General features: G+C 36.2%; 2 protein-coding genes and 1 long non-coding RNA gene across 6 annotated transcripts; 1 reads left to right on the top strand and 2 right to left on the bottom strand.

Annotated features, from left to right (window-relative positions):
- Window positions 1-1525: 1525 nt before the first annotated feature.
- LOC128863551 (V-type proton ATPase catalytic subunit A) lies at window positions 1526-6101 on the bottom strand. The gene is made up of 5 exons (XM_054102767.1): window positions 6018-6101; window positions 5246-5333; window positions 4361-5058; window positions 3328-4305; window positions 1526-2866 (listed from the first exon to the last, which is right to left on the bottom strand). Exons 2-5 carry the CDS (start codon window positions 5319-5321, stop codon window positions 2774-2776), a joined length of 1845 nt encoding a protein of 614 aa, XP_053958742.1. The 5' UTR covers window positions 5322-5333; window positions 6018-6101; the 3' UTR covers window positions 1526-2773.
- Window positions 6102-16417: 10316 nt separating this feature from the next.
- Window positions 16418-17663, top strand: LOC128863391 (uncharacterized). Its single transcript, XR_008454601.1, has 3 exons — window positions 16418-16499; window positions 16536-17025; window positions 17085-17663. It is a non-coding gene; the product is annotated as an uncharacterized LOC128863391 (long non-coding RNA).
- Window positions 17664-17670: 7 nt separating this feature from the next.
- Window positions 17671-18387, bottom strand: LOC128863390 (uncharacterized). 4 transcript variants are annotated; one of them, XR_008454600.1, is made up of 3 exons: window positions 18192-18367; window positions 17972-18113; window positions 17672-17890 (listed from the first exon to the last, which is right to left on the bottom strand). XR_008454600.1 is itself a non-coding variant. In XM_054102524.1 (2 exons), the coding sequence occupies exons 1-2, from the start codon at window positions 18187-18189 to the stop codon at window positions 17783-17785; spliced, it is 321 nt and encodes a 106-aa protein (XP_053958499.1). In that variant the 5' UTR covers window positions 18190-18368; the 3' UTR covers window positions 17671-17782. The 4 variants fall into 4 exon arrangements, 1 of the variants encoding a protein (XP_053958499.1); XR_008454599.1 differs by having other exon boundaries at window positions 17676-17890; window positions 18205-18365; XM_054102524.1 differs by having other exon boundaries at window positions 17671-17890; window positions 17977-18368.
- Between the last annotated feature and the right edge of the window lie 477 nt (window positions 18388-18864).

Genomic DNA, 18864 nt, shown 5'->3' with positions numbered 1-18864 from the left:
TGCCCACAAGATGGAACAGCACATATAATATGCTAGAGAGATTGTTAACTTTACACGATGCTGCCGCTATTGTTCTTTTAGCTATAGGTAAAGCTCCTCCACCTCTTTCTGCTGATGAAAAAAATTGTGTACGCGAAATAGAAAATCTGCTTCGTCCTTTCAATGAAGCTACAAAAACTTGCTGTGGGAACAATGTCACCTTGTCTTTGATAATACCCATTGTGTATGGCCTGTATCAAAGGATGTATGAAATTAAATGCCAAATAGAAACAATTGAAGCCATAACTCTATGCGAAAACTTAATTGAAGGACTGAGAAAGCGAATGTTTCAATATGAAACACGAACTGCTCCACGATTGGGGTCACTTCTCGACCCTCGGTTCAAGCGTGAAGGATTTATTTCTAGCAGCAACGCAGAACAAGCAACCATTCGCTTAGATAATGAAGTTATGAGTCTTCTCGAAAATGAACCGCCATCTTCAACTAATAATGCACCACCAAAAAGTGTTTCTCTTTTCGCATTTATAGAGAAGAAAAATGTGGAGAAAATAAAGTCGAAGAAAGCGGATGCCATCATTCTCAGGCGTCAATATTTAGAAAGAGAAAATACGGCAGAAGATTCAAATCCTTTAGATTTTTGGAAGGTAAACTAAAATTATGAATTAAAAAAAAAATAATATGTATAATGAATTTTTTTTATTTGTAGGTAATTGAAAATGATTTTTTTCCTTTAAAGAAGTTGGCTTCAAAATATTTATGTATACCGGCCACATCAACTGAATCGGAAAGAGTTTTCAGTAAGGCCGGTTTAGTTATAACTGAAAAAAAGAAGCCGCATAAAAGAAAAAAATGCAGATATGCTAATTTTTTTAAATAAAAATACTTGGATTAATTAAATTTTTGTAAATGTTTTTTTCTGTACTCTACATTTAATTTTTATTGAACGCAATCGATACTATTGAAAGTCTAACACTATCGGCACTATCAATGGTGAGAAAAAATACTATCGTTCACTATCGATAGTGACTAAAATACTATCGCCCACTATCGATGGTGCCGACTATCGATAGTTTGCCACCACTAAAATGGAGTTGGAGTCTGAGGCCTTAATAGCTGCTTGACTGTCTGAGAAGATAGCTACTCTTGCACCAACTGCCTTTTAGAGTTTTAGTGATCTACATGCTTCTCTGATCGCTAATTGTTGTGCCTGGAACGCGCTAGCATAGTCAGGAAGTCGAATTGACTGAGATAGGTTGAGTGGCCGCGAATGGAAGCCAGCTCCTGCACTGCAGTTTATCTTAGAATCGTCAGTGTAGATTTCAATATCGTATCTTCCAATCACCTACCCTTTGCCCCATTCGGCTCTCGGTGGAAAATGTACCGTAAAGTCTTTCTTGAAGTTAAGGTCGGGGACTGTGTAGTCTAATTTGTTTTTTGGAGGAGCGAGGGTCCTTGTAGGAGGATCCCTGTGAATTAGAATAAGAGTACATTAATATTTGATTCGAACTGTTTATTTGTATTTGTATTTATACTACAATAAGACAAAGCAACACAAGCAACAGAAGGAGGTTCACCCCTTTTTTGGACTATTTTTTAAATGGCGCGATAAAGTTCCAGTTTATTTTAACTTTATTTTAACATCAAACTGTACTTGTCTCCTTGTGCTCGGCTCCTTCTTAAAATTAATTAAAATTATTCTTTTTGCACTATTATTTAAATGGCGCCATAAAATTCCAGTTTATTTTAATTTTGATTTAACGTTAAACTGTACTTGTCTCCCTGTACTTGGCTCCTTCTTAAAATAATTAATCTTCAAAACGCCAAAATATAATAAAACGATGAACGAATACCCATTTAATATATAAATTGTTATTGTCTATGTAGCACATAGACTATTCTCCCATAATTTGTTGGTGAATGCCGCTAGAGTGCTCATCTCTCATCCGCTCTCTTTACTTAAATTAATAGCTCCAAAAATGACTAGATATTTTTTTTTATTTAATAACATGAATAATACATATAGATATTTTTTAATAATCTCTATGTAACTTGATTTATTTTACAATAAATAAATAACTTAAAATAGTGAACTGCAAAGGATATTATATTGTTTGCACTTTAAAATATTAAATGACGATTTATGCGTCCAGTAGGTCTAAATATTTACATATAACAAACGATACAATAATTTTTTTTTTCGAAATTATTTTGATTGATTAACAAGATGAAAATAATGAATGTAGAAACATTATGTCAATTGTATTGTATTTTGGAAATATAACAATTAGTTTGCATTTATTTGGTTTATTTATTTAACTTTTCTTTGCGCAAATATATATTTTTCATATGCATACATACAAGTATATCTATAGTTGAAGTTTCTTTGGTTCGTTTGCTTATACATTTGATATTCATTACCCACTAGTTATTGTTCGTCTTTCATAGGTGATTATGCTCCGCTCTCACCATGCCTTCCGTTATGCTGTTTAAGTTATATTAACATTTGCTTATAGGACATTAAGAGGTAAATTAATGGTGAATACTATTTTTTGTATATTTTGTTTTAAACTGATCCTAAGTTTACTCTCATAAATATTACGATAATACGTAAATGACTAGCTGAAATGACTAGCTTGAAATATATCAGTTATATGATAAATGGATAAATTAAATAATTCGATGGTTTGCTTAAACAGAAATTCATTACTTTTATATTACTTGGCATTGGATGTATGTAATTGTGTGTTTAAACTTGCCATCCGCTGCTCTAGCCTTAGTCTTCGAGATTCCTAAAAGCTTGCTGTAAATCTTCGTGAAGTTGCTCATAATCTGCTTTGATTTTCGCCTCGCCATCTTTAACTGGATCCTGCAAAAATTATTGAAAATGTATATAAAAATATGCATAAAAATTGTAAGGATAAAAATTAATAATACAATTAAAATGCAAGATGGTAAAATAATACATTTAATATTGTTAGGCTTGATTTTTATGATTCTAAAACACCACAAACGGCGCGGCGGCCGCCTTAGCCGAATGGGTTGGTGCGTGACTACCATTCGGAATTCACAGAGAGAACGTAGGTGAAACACCAAAATTAAAGAAAAACATTTTTCTAATAACCGTGGCCCCTCGGCAGGCAATGGGAAACCTCCGAGTGTATTTCTGCCAAGAAAAAGCTCCTCATAAAAATATCTGCCGTTCGGAGCCGGCTTTAAACTGTAGGTCCCTCCATTTGTGGAATAACATCAAGACGTACACAACAAATAGGAAAGGCCAAAACCCCAAAAAGGGTGTACCCAATTATATATAAAACACCATTTTTTTACCTTGAATTTCATCGACGAAAGCTGGTATAGAATATTGCCCATCGCATCACGTATAACATTCCATGTGATCTTGTTATCTGATTGGGCAGTGGACTCCACAGCATGGCGAGCGAGTTCGTAGAAGGCCAACATATTTCTTAGCATACCCACTGTTTTGTAAAATGGACACACACGATCATATGGCGAGTAGGAGTTTTGTTGTAGAAAGTCATCTTTGACAAGTTTGGCTACTTCCAATGTAATTTTATCCGTTTCCGCTAATGATGCTTTACCAACCAACTGCACAATTTCCGACAAGTCCTCTTCCTCTTGCAGAATTTCTTTAACTTTTGTGCGAAGTGGTACAAATTCGGGGAAATTCTTATCGTAGTATTCATCTAGGGCGCGCATATACTTCGAATATGAAATCAACCAATTGATTGAGGGAAAGTGTTTGCGTTGTGCTAATTTCTTGTCCAAGCCCCAGAACACTTGTACAATGCCCAAAGTGGCAGAAGTGACGGGATCGGAGAAATCGCCACCAGGTGGTGATACAGCACCGACAATGGATACCGAACCTTCGCGTTCGGGATTACCTAAGCATTTGACGCGTCCTGCACGCTCGTAAAAGGAAGCTAGACGTGCACCCAAGTAGGCTGGATAACCAGAATCGGCTGGCATTTCAGCCAAACGGCCGGAAATTTCACGAAGCGCTTCAGCCCAACGCGAGGTGGAATCAGCCATCATGGCAACATTGTAGCCCATATCACGGAAATATTCGGAGAGTGTAATGCCCGTATAAATGGAGGCTTCACGCGCCGCCACAGGCATGTTGGAAGTATTGGCGACCAGAGCGGTACGCTTCATGATGGACTCAATTACACCATCAATCTCACAAGTTAGTTCGGGGAAATCACGCAGTACTTCAGACATCTCGTTGCCACGTTCACCGCAACCAACGTAAATAATGACATCGGAATTGGAGTATTTAGAAAGTGCCTATAAGTAAAGGGATGAGTAGTTTTTACATTTCTTAAGCGGGATAAAATCGTACCTGTGAGATTACAGTTTTGCCACAACCAAAAGCACCTGGTATAGCTGTGGTGCCACCTTGTACGCAAGGGAATAGTGAATCTAATACACGTTGGCCAGTGAACAATGGATGATTTGCGGGCAGCTTCTCAGTGCACGGACGTGGTTGACGCACAGGCCACACCTGTAACATTGTGTGTTTGGTGATTTCACCATCGAATTCCGTTTCCAAAATCACATCCTCTACAGTGTAATTGCCAGCTGGCGCCATATAACGCACTGTGCCCTTGCAGCGTGGGCCAACGATTAAACGATGTTTTACCAGTGTATTCTCGTGAACAAGACCGTATAGATCACCACCGGTTATATGCGAGCCGACACGCACGTTTGTTGGATTGAATTCCCAAGCTTGGGTGCGCGATAGCGCAGGAATATTAACACCCTTCGGTATGTAGATGGAGCCACTGCTTTCGCCAATATCCTTGAGTGGACGTTGGATACCATCGAAAATGCTGCCCAAAATGCCAGGACCCAATTCTACAGACAAGGGTTTGCCGGTACGCAAAACTGGATCGCCCACAGTTACGCCGGAAGTTTCTTCATACACTTGAATGGTGGCCATATCGCCCTCTAAGCGAATAATTTCGCCAACCAATTCATAGTAACCCACACGCACCAACTCGTACATAGCCGATCCGGACATGCGTTCCGCAGTAACAACTAAAGGAAGTAAGAAAGTATTAAATCACTTGTATCCATTTCTCCTGAATTTAATCAAATTAAATATTGATTTTTTTTTTTAAGGTCTAGCAACTAACGACGTATAGAGAAATCATTTTGAATCAATTTTTAATTTTTGTTAGCATTTCCTACGCTAATACTTCTATTTCTTTTAGCCACTACTCACCGGGACCGGAAACGGCGTAAACGCGGCCGTATTGCGATTCGCGCTCCTCATCTTGATAGCACTTTAGAGTTGACATTTTTTATATTTTCTGCAAAATAATAATTAAACACATTTTAATACAAAACCTTTTCACTTTACACCAAATTCATATTATATGTATGTATGTGCATATGTATACGCTGGTTGGGTAATATTGAAATATCGATTTTTCGTCATATTCAAGTACATTATTTTCGTGTTGTTGTAGCAAATAAGGCACAACATTTTATAAAAAGCATTTTTGGTATTAATTAATGTTTAAAAATCATTAAATCAAACAAGCGTACATATGAAAAGTGCTTGTTTAGCTCTACATTCCCATTTTTTTATAATTGTGCCATTATTATTAGGCCAAAGCATTTTCACTATCTCCTGGCCTCTCACATGTACACAAACAACAGCGTTCACAGCGAAGTGCGAGTATGTGCAGTGTGCGCCAATGCGTTCTCATGCTCTCTCTGCATGCTGGCTGCTCACTCTTTGTGCGCTCTTAAATTTAGCAAGAAGCAGAGGAAAATTCGATTTTTCACCATTTGGCACTTGCAATTTTTCATAAATTTTAGTTGTTGGAAATTACAAAATCCTAATTTCACATTTCACCAGCATAAAATACTTTATTTCATATAAATTAATAACAAAATTGTAGCGTAGGTATTAAATTTGATGTTTTTGATATTTTTTAAATACAAAACTCATGGGAAATATGTAAAATTTAGGTGCAAAAATCACTTACTTTCGTACGATGTGCACGCAAAGTTTTTCTGCTGGCTAAAATACACGATGGACTGGACTGAACTGAACTGAATATGAATGGCAGCTACATTTTCGAGTTTAGTGAAAATTTGGCTAAAGGAAAAGATGAAAAATCGATGTTAGGGTGCGGAAGTGTGTCAAAAACATGCAACGATTTAGAAAACAAAAAACTTTTGTGGCTGAACTATTTTATATAATTTATATTTGGTTTATTCGTTTAATTATACGTAATTAAGAAATATATTTTACAAAAACAGCAAACAGCAAAAATTTGATTTAATTTAACATTTTATAACTTCTAAATTTTTTTTTTTAATTTATCTAAAATTTTATAACTTTAATTTATTTAAAATTTTATGACTTTTAATTTATTTAAAAATTTTATAATATTTAATTTTTTTTTAATTTGGAATCTTTTAATTTACCTAAAATTTTAAAATTTAACAACTTTTAATTTATTTAAAATTTTATAACTCTTAATTGTTTTTAAATTTCATGACTTTTAATTTATTTAAAATTTTATTAACTTAAGGGGGGAGCTTGCTTTAGAGGCTTCAAAAAATCGATTTTTTTGGGAAGGAAAGAAATATTCGATTGAAACCAAACTTTCAGGGTTTATTGTTTTATATTTCAACAGTCTTCTCAAATTGTTTTCATTAAAATATATGTCATGGTGCAAGCATTTTGCCTCGAATGTGCATGTGTCGTGCGGTGGGAAAGGTGCAGGTCGCAATTTTGATCTGAAACCAAAAACGCAAAAAAAAGGTTTATTTTATTATAGTATATCTTCTAGTTAAAAAAGAAAATTAAACAAAAAGTGAGAAATTCAACAATTTTTGGCTAATTAAAAAAAAATCCTTTTTTTTGGAAAAACAAATTCACTTTAGATTGTTTAAAAAGTGGGTTAATCATAACTTTCTTAGGGTTTTTTAGGTTCAACTAGAAGAGAATTTAGTTCCGAATACAATCGATGTTATCTCGTTTCGATAGGACGCTTAACTATTTTGAATTTGCTTCTGAAATTTTGAGGGCACATTCTTGAATAGTTTGGAAAGACATTTATGCAAAAAAAAAAAATCGATTTCTTGAAGCCTCTAAAGCAGGCTCCCCCCATAAATTAAATTAACGCCATAGTATTAGTTTGTATTTGAGTTGAATTTTTTGAACAAAATTCTTTACTGGCCAAAAAACAAAGATGCTGAAGGGCATGATATGACATGACAGAGGCGGGCCCACATTTTTTTTATTTATTTATTCATGTGGTAAATCTAGAAATACAAGAAAAATTCATTGAGTGATAACTTGAACTTACATTCAATCAATATACAAGGTGAAGTCCAAAATAGTCAAGACAGGCGTCATATAACATAAATGTATTTGATGGAGCCATCTTTTCAATGAGTTAGTGCGTTGGAAGTTACATCCCTGGCTGACTTCCAGTGAAAGCTTGGTGACATTCGGTTCAGTGGAAGCAAAGTTATTGCGTTTAAGTGTCAGTATGTCTGTGTCATCGGTACAAAATTGAGTTTCAAATAAAGAGCTAATGTTTACCGAAACATTTGAATTGATGAAAAAAATTTATGGCGATGATTCTCTATCTCGTGCCAAAGTTCATGAGTGGTTTACACGTTTCAGAGATGGTTGTGAGGATATACCATAAATGACAATATACGGGCCGTCCAAAATCAGTAATCACGGAAAACTCTATCGAAGTGGTTCGTAAATTTATTAAAAACGAACCGAAATTTTCGCACAAGTTAACTGAGGACCAAAAAATGCTCAGAATTCAACACTCGAAAGACCTCATTAAAAAGGCGAGAAAAGACGAGAACTTCCTTAACAACATTGTAACTGGTGATGAAACGTGGTGTTTTCAACATGAACCTGAAACTAATCGTCAAAGTGCCGAATAGAAGGCCACAGACGAGCCACCACCCAAAAAATCGCGTTTGGGAAGTCAAAAATCAAGTCGATGCTCATTAATTTCTACGATTCCAAGTGAATTGTCCACAAGAAGTTCGTGCCAACGGGCCAAACCGTCAATGCAATTTTCGATCTTGGCATTTTGAAGCGTTTGCTGCATCGCATTTGTCAAATTCGCCCTGACTACCGCGAAGGAGGAAGCTGACGCTTATTGCATGATAATGCACCATCTCATCGATCTACTCTTTTGACTGATTTTTGGATTAGAAATCACATTTTAACCATTAATCAATCACTCACCGCACTCGCCTCATATGGCTCCCTGTGACTTCTATCTATTCAGAAAATTGCATTTAGCCATGAAAGGAAAACGTTTTGCGTTCGTAGAGGCCATCCAAAAGGCTTGTACCGACATGCTGAAGAACATTCCGGTCAATGACATGAAACACTTTTTCGAAACTTTTTCAAAACAAACAGTGAATCGAGGCCAGATGGGACTATTTCAAATAAATAAAACTCGCAGTTATTAGAACAAAGCTCCTGTCGTTTGTAGTTTAGCTCAGTCTTGTTTATTTTGGATTTCACTTTGTAAAAATCAAAAGCCAAAGAACTTGAATCATAGTTAAACTCATTCAACGTTCTAATTAAAGATAATGCCGCGAAAGCAATATAAAGAGTTCTAACCCTTCGCTCTAAGAGTAAAGTCAAGTCAACTGTTTTATTTATAATATCGAAAACAAAGCAAAGTTCAAGAATACTTCTTCTACTGTGTAACGATTTTGAATTTAGTAATGCACACTTTGAATTATATGCAAGAAGCGGATCAGTGAAGTTCAAAGATCTGAGTGCAAAATGATAAAAGTTCAAGTCCACTATTGATGTGGCAGCGAAGCAACATGTGAATACTGTGTGGATTTTTCTTCGTATATCCCCAACACAATCTCAGTTTTTTCGTAAACAAACCGGGTTACGCCAGCCAATCAGATGATTCTTTCAAATTCGCTGAGAGCCAGTTAACGGATTGATATTGGGCTCACCTTCTGACCATGTACAAGGACATTGCAACTTTGTACACATAACGGCTGTTTGTAAACGGCTGACGGAATCGAAAGAGATAGAGACATACTATATGTATGTAGGTAGGTGCACCAAAATGATGAGAGCAAATGATTAGCTCATGTTTGTCTCTCCGTCAGTGTATACAAGATAGCTCAAGGGAAATTTTAATTGAATTGAAATAAAAATTAGCAAAATCCCGTACGATGCACGACCTCATTTCACATGACGATAGCTCTTAAAAACTAAAAAACACGATACTTCAATAAAATTTAAAATAAATATTTAAAATTATTGAAATTGGCGAAAACCCACACCCATTTCCCACAAACAGATATTTTGATATTCGACCGTGCAATGAATAATTCAAGTAAAAATTTAGATCCCTCAACGAAACTCAATTTCCTTCCGTTATATGCATCTAATTCTAAAACGACTATCTCAAATTCTATAAACTCATTCGATTTGATATGATTTGAAAATTTATGAATTGAAATAGCAATCATTCCCTTGCCAAATGTGGGACACATTTTGATATTCGTCCATTCATTCATCTGAACATACAAATAGCCGAATAATAATTTATTTGTTTTAAAATTATACTAAATTATTTCTTAAATAAAAACTCTTTCCTGAATAAATCGTGTAATTTTCTCATAAAAACATCCATCCATAATTCACAAGAAAAACAATGTACCCAAGTTAACTATGTAGGTCCTTTTGTGCTGCTTTAGAGATTTTCATTTTAATTATAATTAAATGTAACTAATTTAAACTATAAACACCTTATTTTATAATTTTTTCCTCCTAAATAGTTTGCGAGCTAAAAAAATGGAGAAAAAAGTGCTTAAAGGTTAAAACACGAGAGTGATTCCACAGGCACCTGGCCTAATGTACCATTTCTAAAGAATTCGAATATCGAAAAAGATTTATGGAATATTTACAATACACAAATAAAGGCGATATATCTAGCTTGGATCGTACGAGTGAACATTCTTTATCCGCGAAATGGTTAAATTAATGATATTATAGAAAAACTATATTTTCAAAACGAAAATCTTGTCATAAGTATTTCACCTGCAATTTGAACAAATTTAGTAGAGAGACAAATCGAAAAAAAAACTAAATTCGTCCCAAAGCCTTATACAATGGCTAAATATTTCTAATTGTAATTTTTAATTCATGTGTTATTCTTATTACTTACTACCGCGCCGGCTGGAGGCGCAAAATGCCGATACAAATAAATTCCATTGGGGTCGATTTGCAGCTTTTGACTTTATCTGCTGCCAAGTGAGCGAGTCGTCATATATCGTGAATTCGTGATACAGACTTCGTATCGATGTTCGTGTATAGTTTATTTTATATTGTAATATATTATATTTTTATATTTATAATAATAGTCCTTTCCAAATTACCGCCCAAGCATACTGATTATTTTGAAATTTCAAAGAACTAAAATTTTACCAAAACTGTTTGGAAGTGTCTAAGACTGTAGCGTTCAAGTCCCGGCGCAAAAACTGAAGATAAGACGCGGCATAGCCACCGATCGAGGATGTAAATATGTGCCTAACTAGTTTTTGAGTTAATTTCTAACTTAGGTTAGGTTAATATGGTTGCCCAAGGAATGAGCACACTTGGACGAAGAAAAAACGGGTTCGTCCTTTGTGGTACCATTATGAAGGAGGTGAGGTGACAGAGGAAGACCGATGGGATGCGGGGAGAGGGCGGGAAGAGGTGGTGCTTGAATGGTTAGGAGGGTGGGTTTAGAGTGTGTGGATTACGAACGATGGCTGTGCTGCGTTTGCGTCAACCGCTTTGTGCTACTGATGAAATTCATCGGATTTTTAATGTCAACGCCAGCTATATCAGCAGGCGCAGCAAAGAAGTAAGAGCCAAGATGTCTGAAGAGCAGGAGAAGGAGAAGGTGCTGAGATGATTCCACGTCATCCTCCATACATCCATCGCAAAAGGGCTTGAGGTAATTCCAAGCCTCACAGCATGCATTCCTGAGAACTGATATTTTGTCAGCCTCAGAAGTTCGCCCGAGCGCCCCCGGTCCACATGTGGCCACAAGGATTTCGCGACCTTACAAGTTTGTGTACTTGCTCAACACTCGCTAAGTTGGCGCGATGCCCATCTTTCCAGGAGCAGACCGCAGGTAGTCAGGTAGATCTCAATCCTCTCCTTTCGCGGGGAGATCACCTCGCATATCCCTTGTCTGGCCAGCTCATCCGCCTCGCAGTTTTCCGCAATGTCGCTGTGACCAGGAACCCAGATGAAGCTAATGTCAAAGTATTCGGAATTCGCAGTCGAAAGTGACGTCAGGCATTCCCTGACCAATTTCGAATGCACCGTCACTGACCCGAATGCCCTTATTGCCGCTTGGCTGTCGGAGTAAATATTAATTTCAAATTTTTTTAATTAATTTTTCATTGCGTCAGATTATTAATTCGTTTAAATATGAACTGTTTTAAAAAAATAATGCAATGTGGCGTTACCTACTGTCTCTTTAAATGGGCAATAACTTTTGTAAATAAATTTAAAAAAAGAAAACATTTTATAAAAAAACCAAAAACATTTTATAAAAATGAAAAAAGAAACCTATAAAATAGAGCTTATCTTGCCAAATATTGCTGAATAAACGAAACTCAAACGATGATTTCTCGCTATTTCAATTAATCCCCACTCCTACTACTAGATTTTTTTGTCTTTCTCTTCTTTCTTTAATACCTTCAACTTCAATTAATTAGGTAAGCTATTCTTAAGGTCAATCATTGCAAAAAGTTATCTTTAAATTTTTTTTATTCGACAATTGAAGAGAAGCCAAGGGTTGTGCTATGGCTATCTTACCAAGCAGGCTGGACTGAAGGGAGAAAAGAGGCTCTGTTTTCACTAACAGATGCAAGAAGGAGTTGGAGCAGGGATTTTTTCTAGATGAGCCAATGTTTCAGTACCCTTTAAACTACCGTAAACTTGTAGTGTTTTTCGCGATCCTGCAGGCATGCAAAATGCTTAGGGCTCGCTGTTGGGAGGGAGACATAAATATCTTTTCCGATAGTCAAGCTGCAATCAAAACCCTGTCGACGCCATGTTGCCGCTTTCTTCCAGTCAACTCCTTTAAGGAGGAAATAAAACGTCTCGAATGCGCAGCAAACATTTCTCTTATCTGGGTTTCAGGGCATAGGAACATAGAGGGATATGTAATCACCGATGAGCTTGCCAGGAAAGGGTCGACAGAACTGGCTTAAGTTGTCCTCATCTCAGACATCGGTGGCCCTTTGACCGTCGTTAAAGGTAAATTGCACAATATCTTTCTTAAAAATGCGCAAGATAGATAAAATTCTATTTTATCGTGGCTTTCTCAAAAATACTTTCGCCGCAGTACGAATAAGCAGGACGCTTGAGGTTCCTTAGTGCGCTTTCGTGGACAGCCTGAAGCAGTCCTCCAGCCTAGATCCCGTTTCTCTCCTCCACTACTTGGCTGTAGATGGGGTTTTTTCCTTTAAGTTGCAAGTGCCCAACAATTATTTCCATTCCCACGGAAATTGTTAATTTATTATACTTTTTTTAATTAATTCCGGTACTTTGCTTTAGATTTCTTTCCCATCATTTCATGTTTTATTTTCATAGTGGGAATGGCGCGTCCGTATTACCTTTCGGGTAATACTCACTCTCAAACCCACTCAGCTACATACCACCTTCCGGGAAGTTTTGTTCAATTTCATAAAAAAATTCTTATAAAATAGCGACTCGCTTTTGTTAATCCGCGAGCAGCAACTAGCACAGAGAAATAAGTTTTAAGCTGTCAAAGCTTTTCTTTTGGGGATGATGTGAGTTTTCCAAGTGAATTTTGGGTCCATATGGATGCCCAAATACTTAGATTTATGGGATTGTGGGATCTTGACAGCTCAATGACAGCTTTACTGGAGGACAGTATTCACGCCGGGTTGTAAATGTTACTTGGACCAATTTAGTCTCATTCACTTTAATTCACCAATTTTATAGCCGTCTGTTCGCCTGCCGGGCGCACGATAACTCGAGCCAAAATTAAAATAATTCAATGATTGGCTTTGAAAATGATCGAAATCGGTCAATAAACACGCCTACCTCCCATGTAAAGTTTAGTTTCAGAAAATAAAAATACGTGCTAAGCGCAGTAAAATTACTTGAAATAAATAAGACGGAAGTAAAATTTTGAATAATGAAAGGCCACTTTAAATTAGACATTCATCGGAGGTATTGATATCGGTTAAAGCCACGCCCACTTTTTTATATGTTCGAACTAAATTTCCGTCCAACCGTCTGATGTTTCCAGTTATACTTTTAGAAGACATTTAAATATTTTTGCGAAACTGTACAAGAGGGTACCTTTATGCAAAGTATAATATGCTCAAAATTATTACGATAATAAAAATGATCACGACCACCATCCATATACGTATGTCAATTTTCTAAAAAATAAAAATGATTTTCATATCTATATATATAAAAAGAAGTTACATTTCCTTGGTAATCTTATAACTCAAGAACGGGCTCACCTATCCAAACCAAATTTTTAGGCTTTGTTTGGACTATTCAGTAGATGGTTTGTGTTTTGAAATTTTAAGAACCGGATACCAGGGTCTCGAGAAATAGGCCAAAACGTGAACCCGGGTAACCCTAGGATGTGTTTGTACAATATGGGCAAATGGAAGCTGCTGATGATTCTATAGTATAGAGTATTTTTGATGCCGCTCCGTGACTAGGGTCTCGAGATATCGGCCAAAATGTGGACCCCGATAACTTAAGGATGTGCTCGTACAATATGGGTAGCAATTGAGAGCTGTTGATGATTGCTATAGTTAGAGTATTTTTAATGCCCCTCCGTAACTAGGGTCTCGAGATATAGACCAAAACGTGGACCTGGATAACCCTAGGATGTGTTTGTACAATATGGGTAGCAAATGGAAGCTGCTGATGATTCTATAGTATAGAGTATTTTTGATGCCGCTCCGTGACTAGGGTCTCGAGATATCGGCCAAAATGTGGACCCCGATAACTTAAGGATGTGTTCGTACAATATGGGTAGCAAATGGGAGCTGTTGATGATTGCTATAGTTAGAGTATTTTTAATGCCCCTCCGTAACTAGGGTCTCGAGATATAGACCAAAACGTGGACCTGGATAACCCTAGGATGTGTTTGTACAATATGGGTAGCAAATGGAAGCTGCTGATGATTCTATAGTATAGAGTATTTTTGATGCCGCTCCGTGACTAGGGTCTCGAGATATCGGCCAAAATGTGGACCCCGATAACTTAAGGATGTGTTCGTACAATATGGGTAGCAAATGGGAGCTGTTGATGATTGCTATAGTTAGAGTATTTTTAATGCCCCTCCGTAACTAGGGTCTCGAGATATATACCAAAACGTGGACCTGGATAACCCTAGGAGGTGTTTGAACCACATGAGTATCCATTGTAAGTTGTTGATAAATTCTAATGAAAAGAGGACTTTTCTTTTCGCTGGGTAACTAAGGACTCCAGATATAGACCAATTGGGAACTCGCCTTCAGGTTAAGAGATTGCATTCTTATGTACTACAACCAGTTAAAATGTTTTTAAAAATTCAGATCCGTTATCTACATATATTTCTCGAACTTTACAGATTCAAGGTCAAATATACCATAGAGCTGGGTCTTTGCTACCATTCCCAGATGGTGACCATCAATTTTTGCAAATATATTTTATTGGTGATGAGAATCGTGAATTAGATCAGCGCTGTGCAATTTCGACGAATACGAGAAGATCAATCGTGAATGAATTGCAAACAATGTTCCATCAACACAATGAATTGGTGAAATTGTTCAAAGTGGCATTCGATCTGATGCCCACCGATGGCCACAAAATCATAATAAAAGCCGATAAAACACCAATTGGGAGCACGCCAGACGATTCAATGTACCAACGATTGATGAAGTAGCTATTGTTGTTACAGTTTCAGCCACGAGATATTGTTTTGTATCGTAGAAATGAGCAATAACAACGTATTTCAGAACTCCATCGCTGTTATGATGCATTGCAATACTCCAATTTGTTTTGGAGAGGGGGCAATGGCTATCATATCAACATACCAATGATAAATTCAACAACTGGTACATACACATTTTATTTTTGTTTAAATATGATTTTTAAATAATTTTCATACGCTAATTAATTTTTGCATCGCAGGTCAAAAATCAACGAAAACCGTCAGTGCGATGAATTTTTATTCGTATGGATTGATGATTCGCCCTCAAGAAAACAATTTTATTTTGCGATGCAATCAACTTTCGCATCAATTTTTTATCGAATTGCAAGTCATTTTGGACGCAAATATAATTAAAAATTTAATGCTCCAGGAGGAACTGGAAAAATATTTTTAACTTTATTTATTTTAGCATAATTTATTTAGCGTAAAAATTGAAATGGAAATTAAAGAATCAAAGTTTAATTACAAGTTTTTATCGGCTCTTTCACCTTACCTGTATATATGTAGGTGACCACCACAATCAAATTTTAAAAAAGTACAGAAAAGGCTAATGTGACATCTTTAGAAAGTATGTTGAATGAAAAAAATCAACTAATTCAACTGTTTAAACATTTTACGAGTTCTATAAAGAAAACTTAATATGAAAAATTTCTTGCGATATAAAAAAACATTTTATGTATGGTGGTGCGAAGCCCACTGGGTAATGCTAGTTCTAAATAAAACGCAATTACTCACATTCCATAAAAGTGATAAACTCAAGCAAAAATATGGTGAAAGAAAATTTTCGGGAAATGAACCCATTACAAATTCTACATTTCTAACTACTTCAAGCAAGAACCTTTCGATCATATTTGTGTTTGTGTTAACTAAAAACAATAAAAAACTCGGCATTGCGACAAATCTTTTCTGACAGTATCCACGTTAACTTGCACATAAGTACGTAATACCCGGAGGTTAAATTCATAATCCATAAAACTAAGTACCCGGTTTTATGTTGTTACGAAACTAACACGTCTGTACCGGTAACAGCTGATTTTCAATCTTCGAAAGTAAGAGGGAGCAGCAACAGAACCAAGGCGAATTTATACAGGTAATGACAACCACCCAGCCAAGGTGGATTTATTAAGGTGACAGCATTCACCCAGCTGAATTTTTCGCCGTAGGTATGGCTTATGTCAAAATGATATGCTTTGTTTGTATGTATTGGTATGTTTACATTCGTATGTTTACATTTGCTTGCCGATTTTGACGTGATGCTTGCACCAAACGCAACAACAAATACATGTAGGGTTTTACTTATATGTGTTTGCTGTCACCTGTAATAAATTCGCCTTGCACCCAGCTGAATTTTTCGCCGCATATATATATGAATTGTGTCGAAATAACATGCTTTGCTTCCATTTGTATGTTGACATTCATACATATGTTTACATTTGTGTTTACTGAGCTATTGGTGCAAATGGAGCATTTATTCACGTATTGTCTTTTAATTTAATTCATTCAAAATTTTAGGACTATTTATTGTGGCTGTATCATTGCAAGACCATGGTGAATCATACAAAGCACCGGTTCGACTCGCTGCTTATCTAAAAGACGAACAAAGGTCCACAAGAAATGGCAATAATTTTAGCTGGTTGTGGTTTATATACTGCTGCGTTGAAGCTACTTACTGGTTTTGGATTTTCATCTCTTCCCATAGGGATACGACGCATTACCAAGGAAAGCGCCAATGAAGCATGAGCGTGGTCACAAGGAAATGAAATGGCTGGAGAGAAAAAGTAATTTCTATACAAACATTTTCTTTGCTATAGGATTTTTTCTATAATTTAGATTTGCCTCATCGCAGTAAAGCAACCAATATAGCCCGGTCACTGTTGCAAAAACTCATTTATGATTATGAGTTAGGAAATCCTACTAGCGTACGTATGTACATAAATATATAGCAAACAAGATGCTAAGTCTCAACGCTTTTATGCCGCAATGGCTATATAATGACTACAAGGTATGAAATTTGCTATAAAAACGTTTGATATAATTTATTAAAAACATGCATACCAACAGTTGGCGAATTGTCCAAAGGTATTACCACATGCGCTGTTGGAAGCTAGAAGCGAATATTTTAGTTTTAAACATACAATTGCGATTTTAAACCAAGAAATTTCGTCTGCCAAGAAATACATTAGATATTTTGTTGCATGGATTGAAATTGAATGCTAATTCAGATATTTTGAGAGAAAGATTTTGCGTAAGATTTTTGGACCTTTGCACGTTGGCAACGACGAATATCGCAGGCGATGGAACGATGAGCTTTACGACGGCATAGACATAGCGCAGCGAATACGTTGGTTGGGTCATGTCGTCCGAATGGATACAAACGCCCCGGCTCTGAAAGTATTCTATGCGGTACCAGCTGGTGGTAGTAGAGGAAGGCCTCCTCTACGTTGGAAAGATCAGGTGGAGAAGGACTTGGCTTCACTTGGTGTGTCCAATTGGCGCTGGTTAGCAAGAGAAAGAAACGACTGGCGCGCTTTGTTAAACTCGGCCAAAATCGCGTAAGCGCCAATTAAGAAGAAGAAGAATTTATTTTTGAATCAATTTTTCAAAGTTCGACAACTTCTGTTCTAAATACAGGCTATTAACATCAATAAAGTTGAATTATATAAAAGGAATTTACAAGCATGTTAAACATTTGATATCCAGAATTTTGAAGTGTACAGTTTTAGATGTAAATCATAGCGATCGATTCTCCACAAAAAACATCAAGCAAACATTTTTATGCAATATGGTATGTGCATCTCAACTGTATTTAGTATGAAGTCATCATAGTCATTAGTAGCCAAGGTGGATTTCTGATAGCCATCAATATCCTATGAGGATATAGAAGTACACATGTAAAAATTGCAAATTAAAAATGTGACACAAATACAATTGAGCTCAATGTTGCATACATTACTTTCAGTACGCAGTGAGACTTTAATTTTGCCCTTGTTTCGAAGTTTCTTTGCGTTATGTTTCTCTGTTTTAAACTTTTCCGTGTCCAAACTTCACTCTCTACAGTCAATTTCACCTTATGCATGCCCGTGGCAAATTCTGAAATATATGTTAATAATTGAAATACCGCAAACGTAGACGAGTTTTTTCCTATCCACAAGAACATCCAATTCATACATAAGCTACATACTAAATCTTCAATAAACTGTGGGAAATGTGGCGACTTTCTATTTCGTGACTTTCCAGCGTACGTTTCACAAGCAAATCACCCTGAAAACAAACAGCTGATTTTGACGTGATGTTTGGAGCAAAGGCAACAACAAATACATGTAGGGTTTTAGTAATATGTATGTGGTTGCTATCAGCTGTATTGAATTCGCCTTGAATGTATGTTTACGAAACAAAAAACAAAATTGAAGTGAGGAAAATCTAAGGATGGCAGTGCTCAATTCGCCTTGAGCAAACCGAACGAGCGAATATTAAAAATTCCTTCATGCAATTAAGAGATTTCTGACGCAACGATAATGCCAGACTTTTTCTTCTTTACAAAGCCATTTAAAATTTGTCGTGGTGACAGTTTTAAATTAGACAAACAAAACGAAATTACATGCATGTGAAAATTCAGTAAATGGTTGGGTAATATTGTGATTTGAGATTTAAAATAAACAAACCAAGGAAAACGAAGATCTGTGTGTTAAATTGTGAAAGCACAACTTAATATAAAGCCTCCAAATGCAATTTGTTGTAGTTGTAGTAGTTATATTCTCGTTTCTTGTGCTTCTTTTCATTGCTTTTGCTTACTCTTCTCTTCACAAACAAGTAATTCCCCTTCCTTTTGCTTGTTTATTTA

This window comes from Anastrepha ludens, chromosome 5 (genome assembly GCF_028408465.1).
Source record: "Anastrepha ludens isolate Willacy chromosome 5, idAnaLude1.1, whole genome shotgun sequence".
In the NCBI taxonomy this organism is placed as follows: domain Eukaryota; kingdom Metazoa; phylum Arthropoda; class Insecta; order Diptera; family Tephritidae; genus Anastrepha; species Anastrepha ludens.
Note: the sequence above shows the minus strand (reverse complement) of the source record. Positions and strands in the feature narration are given on the sequence as shown.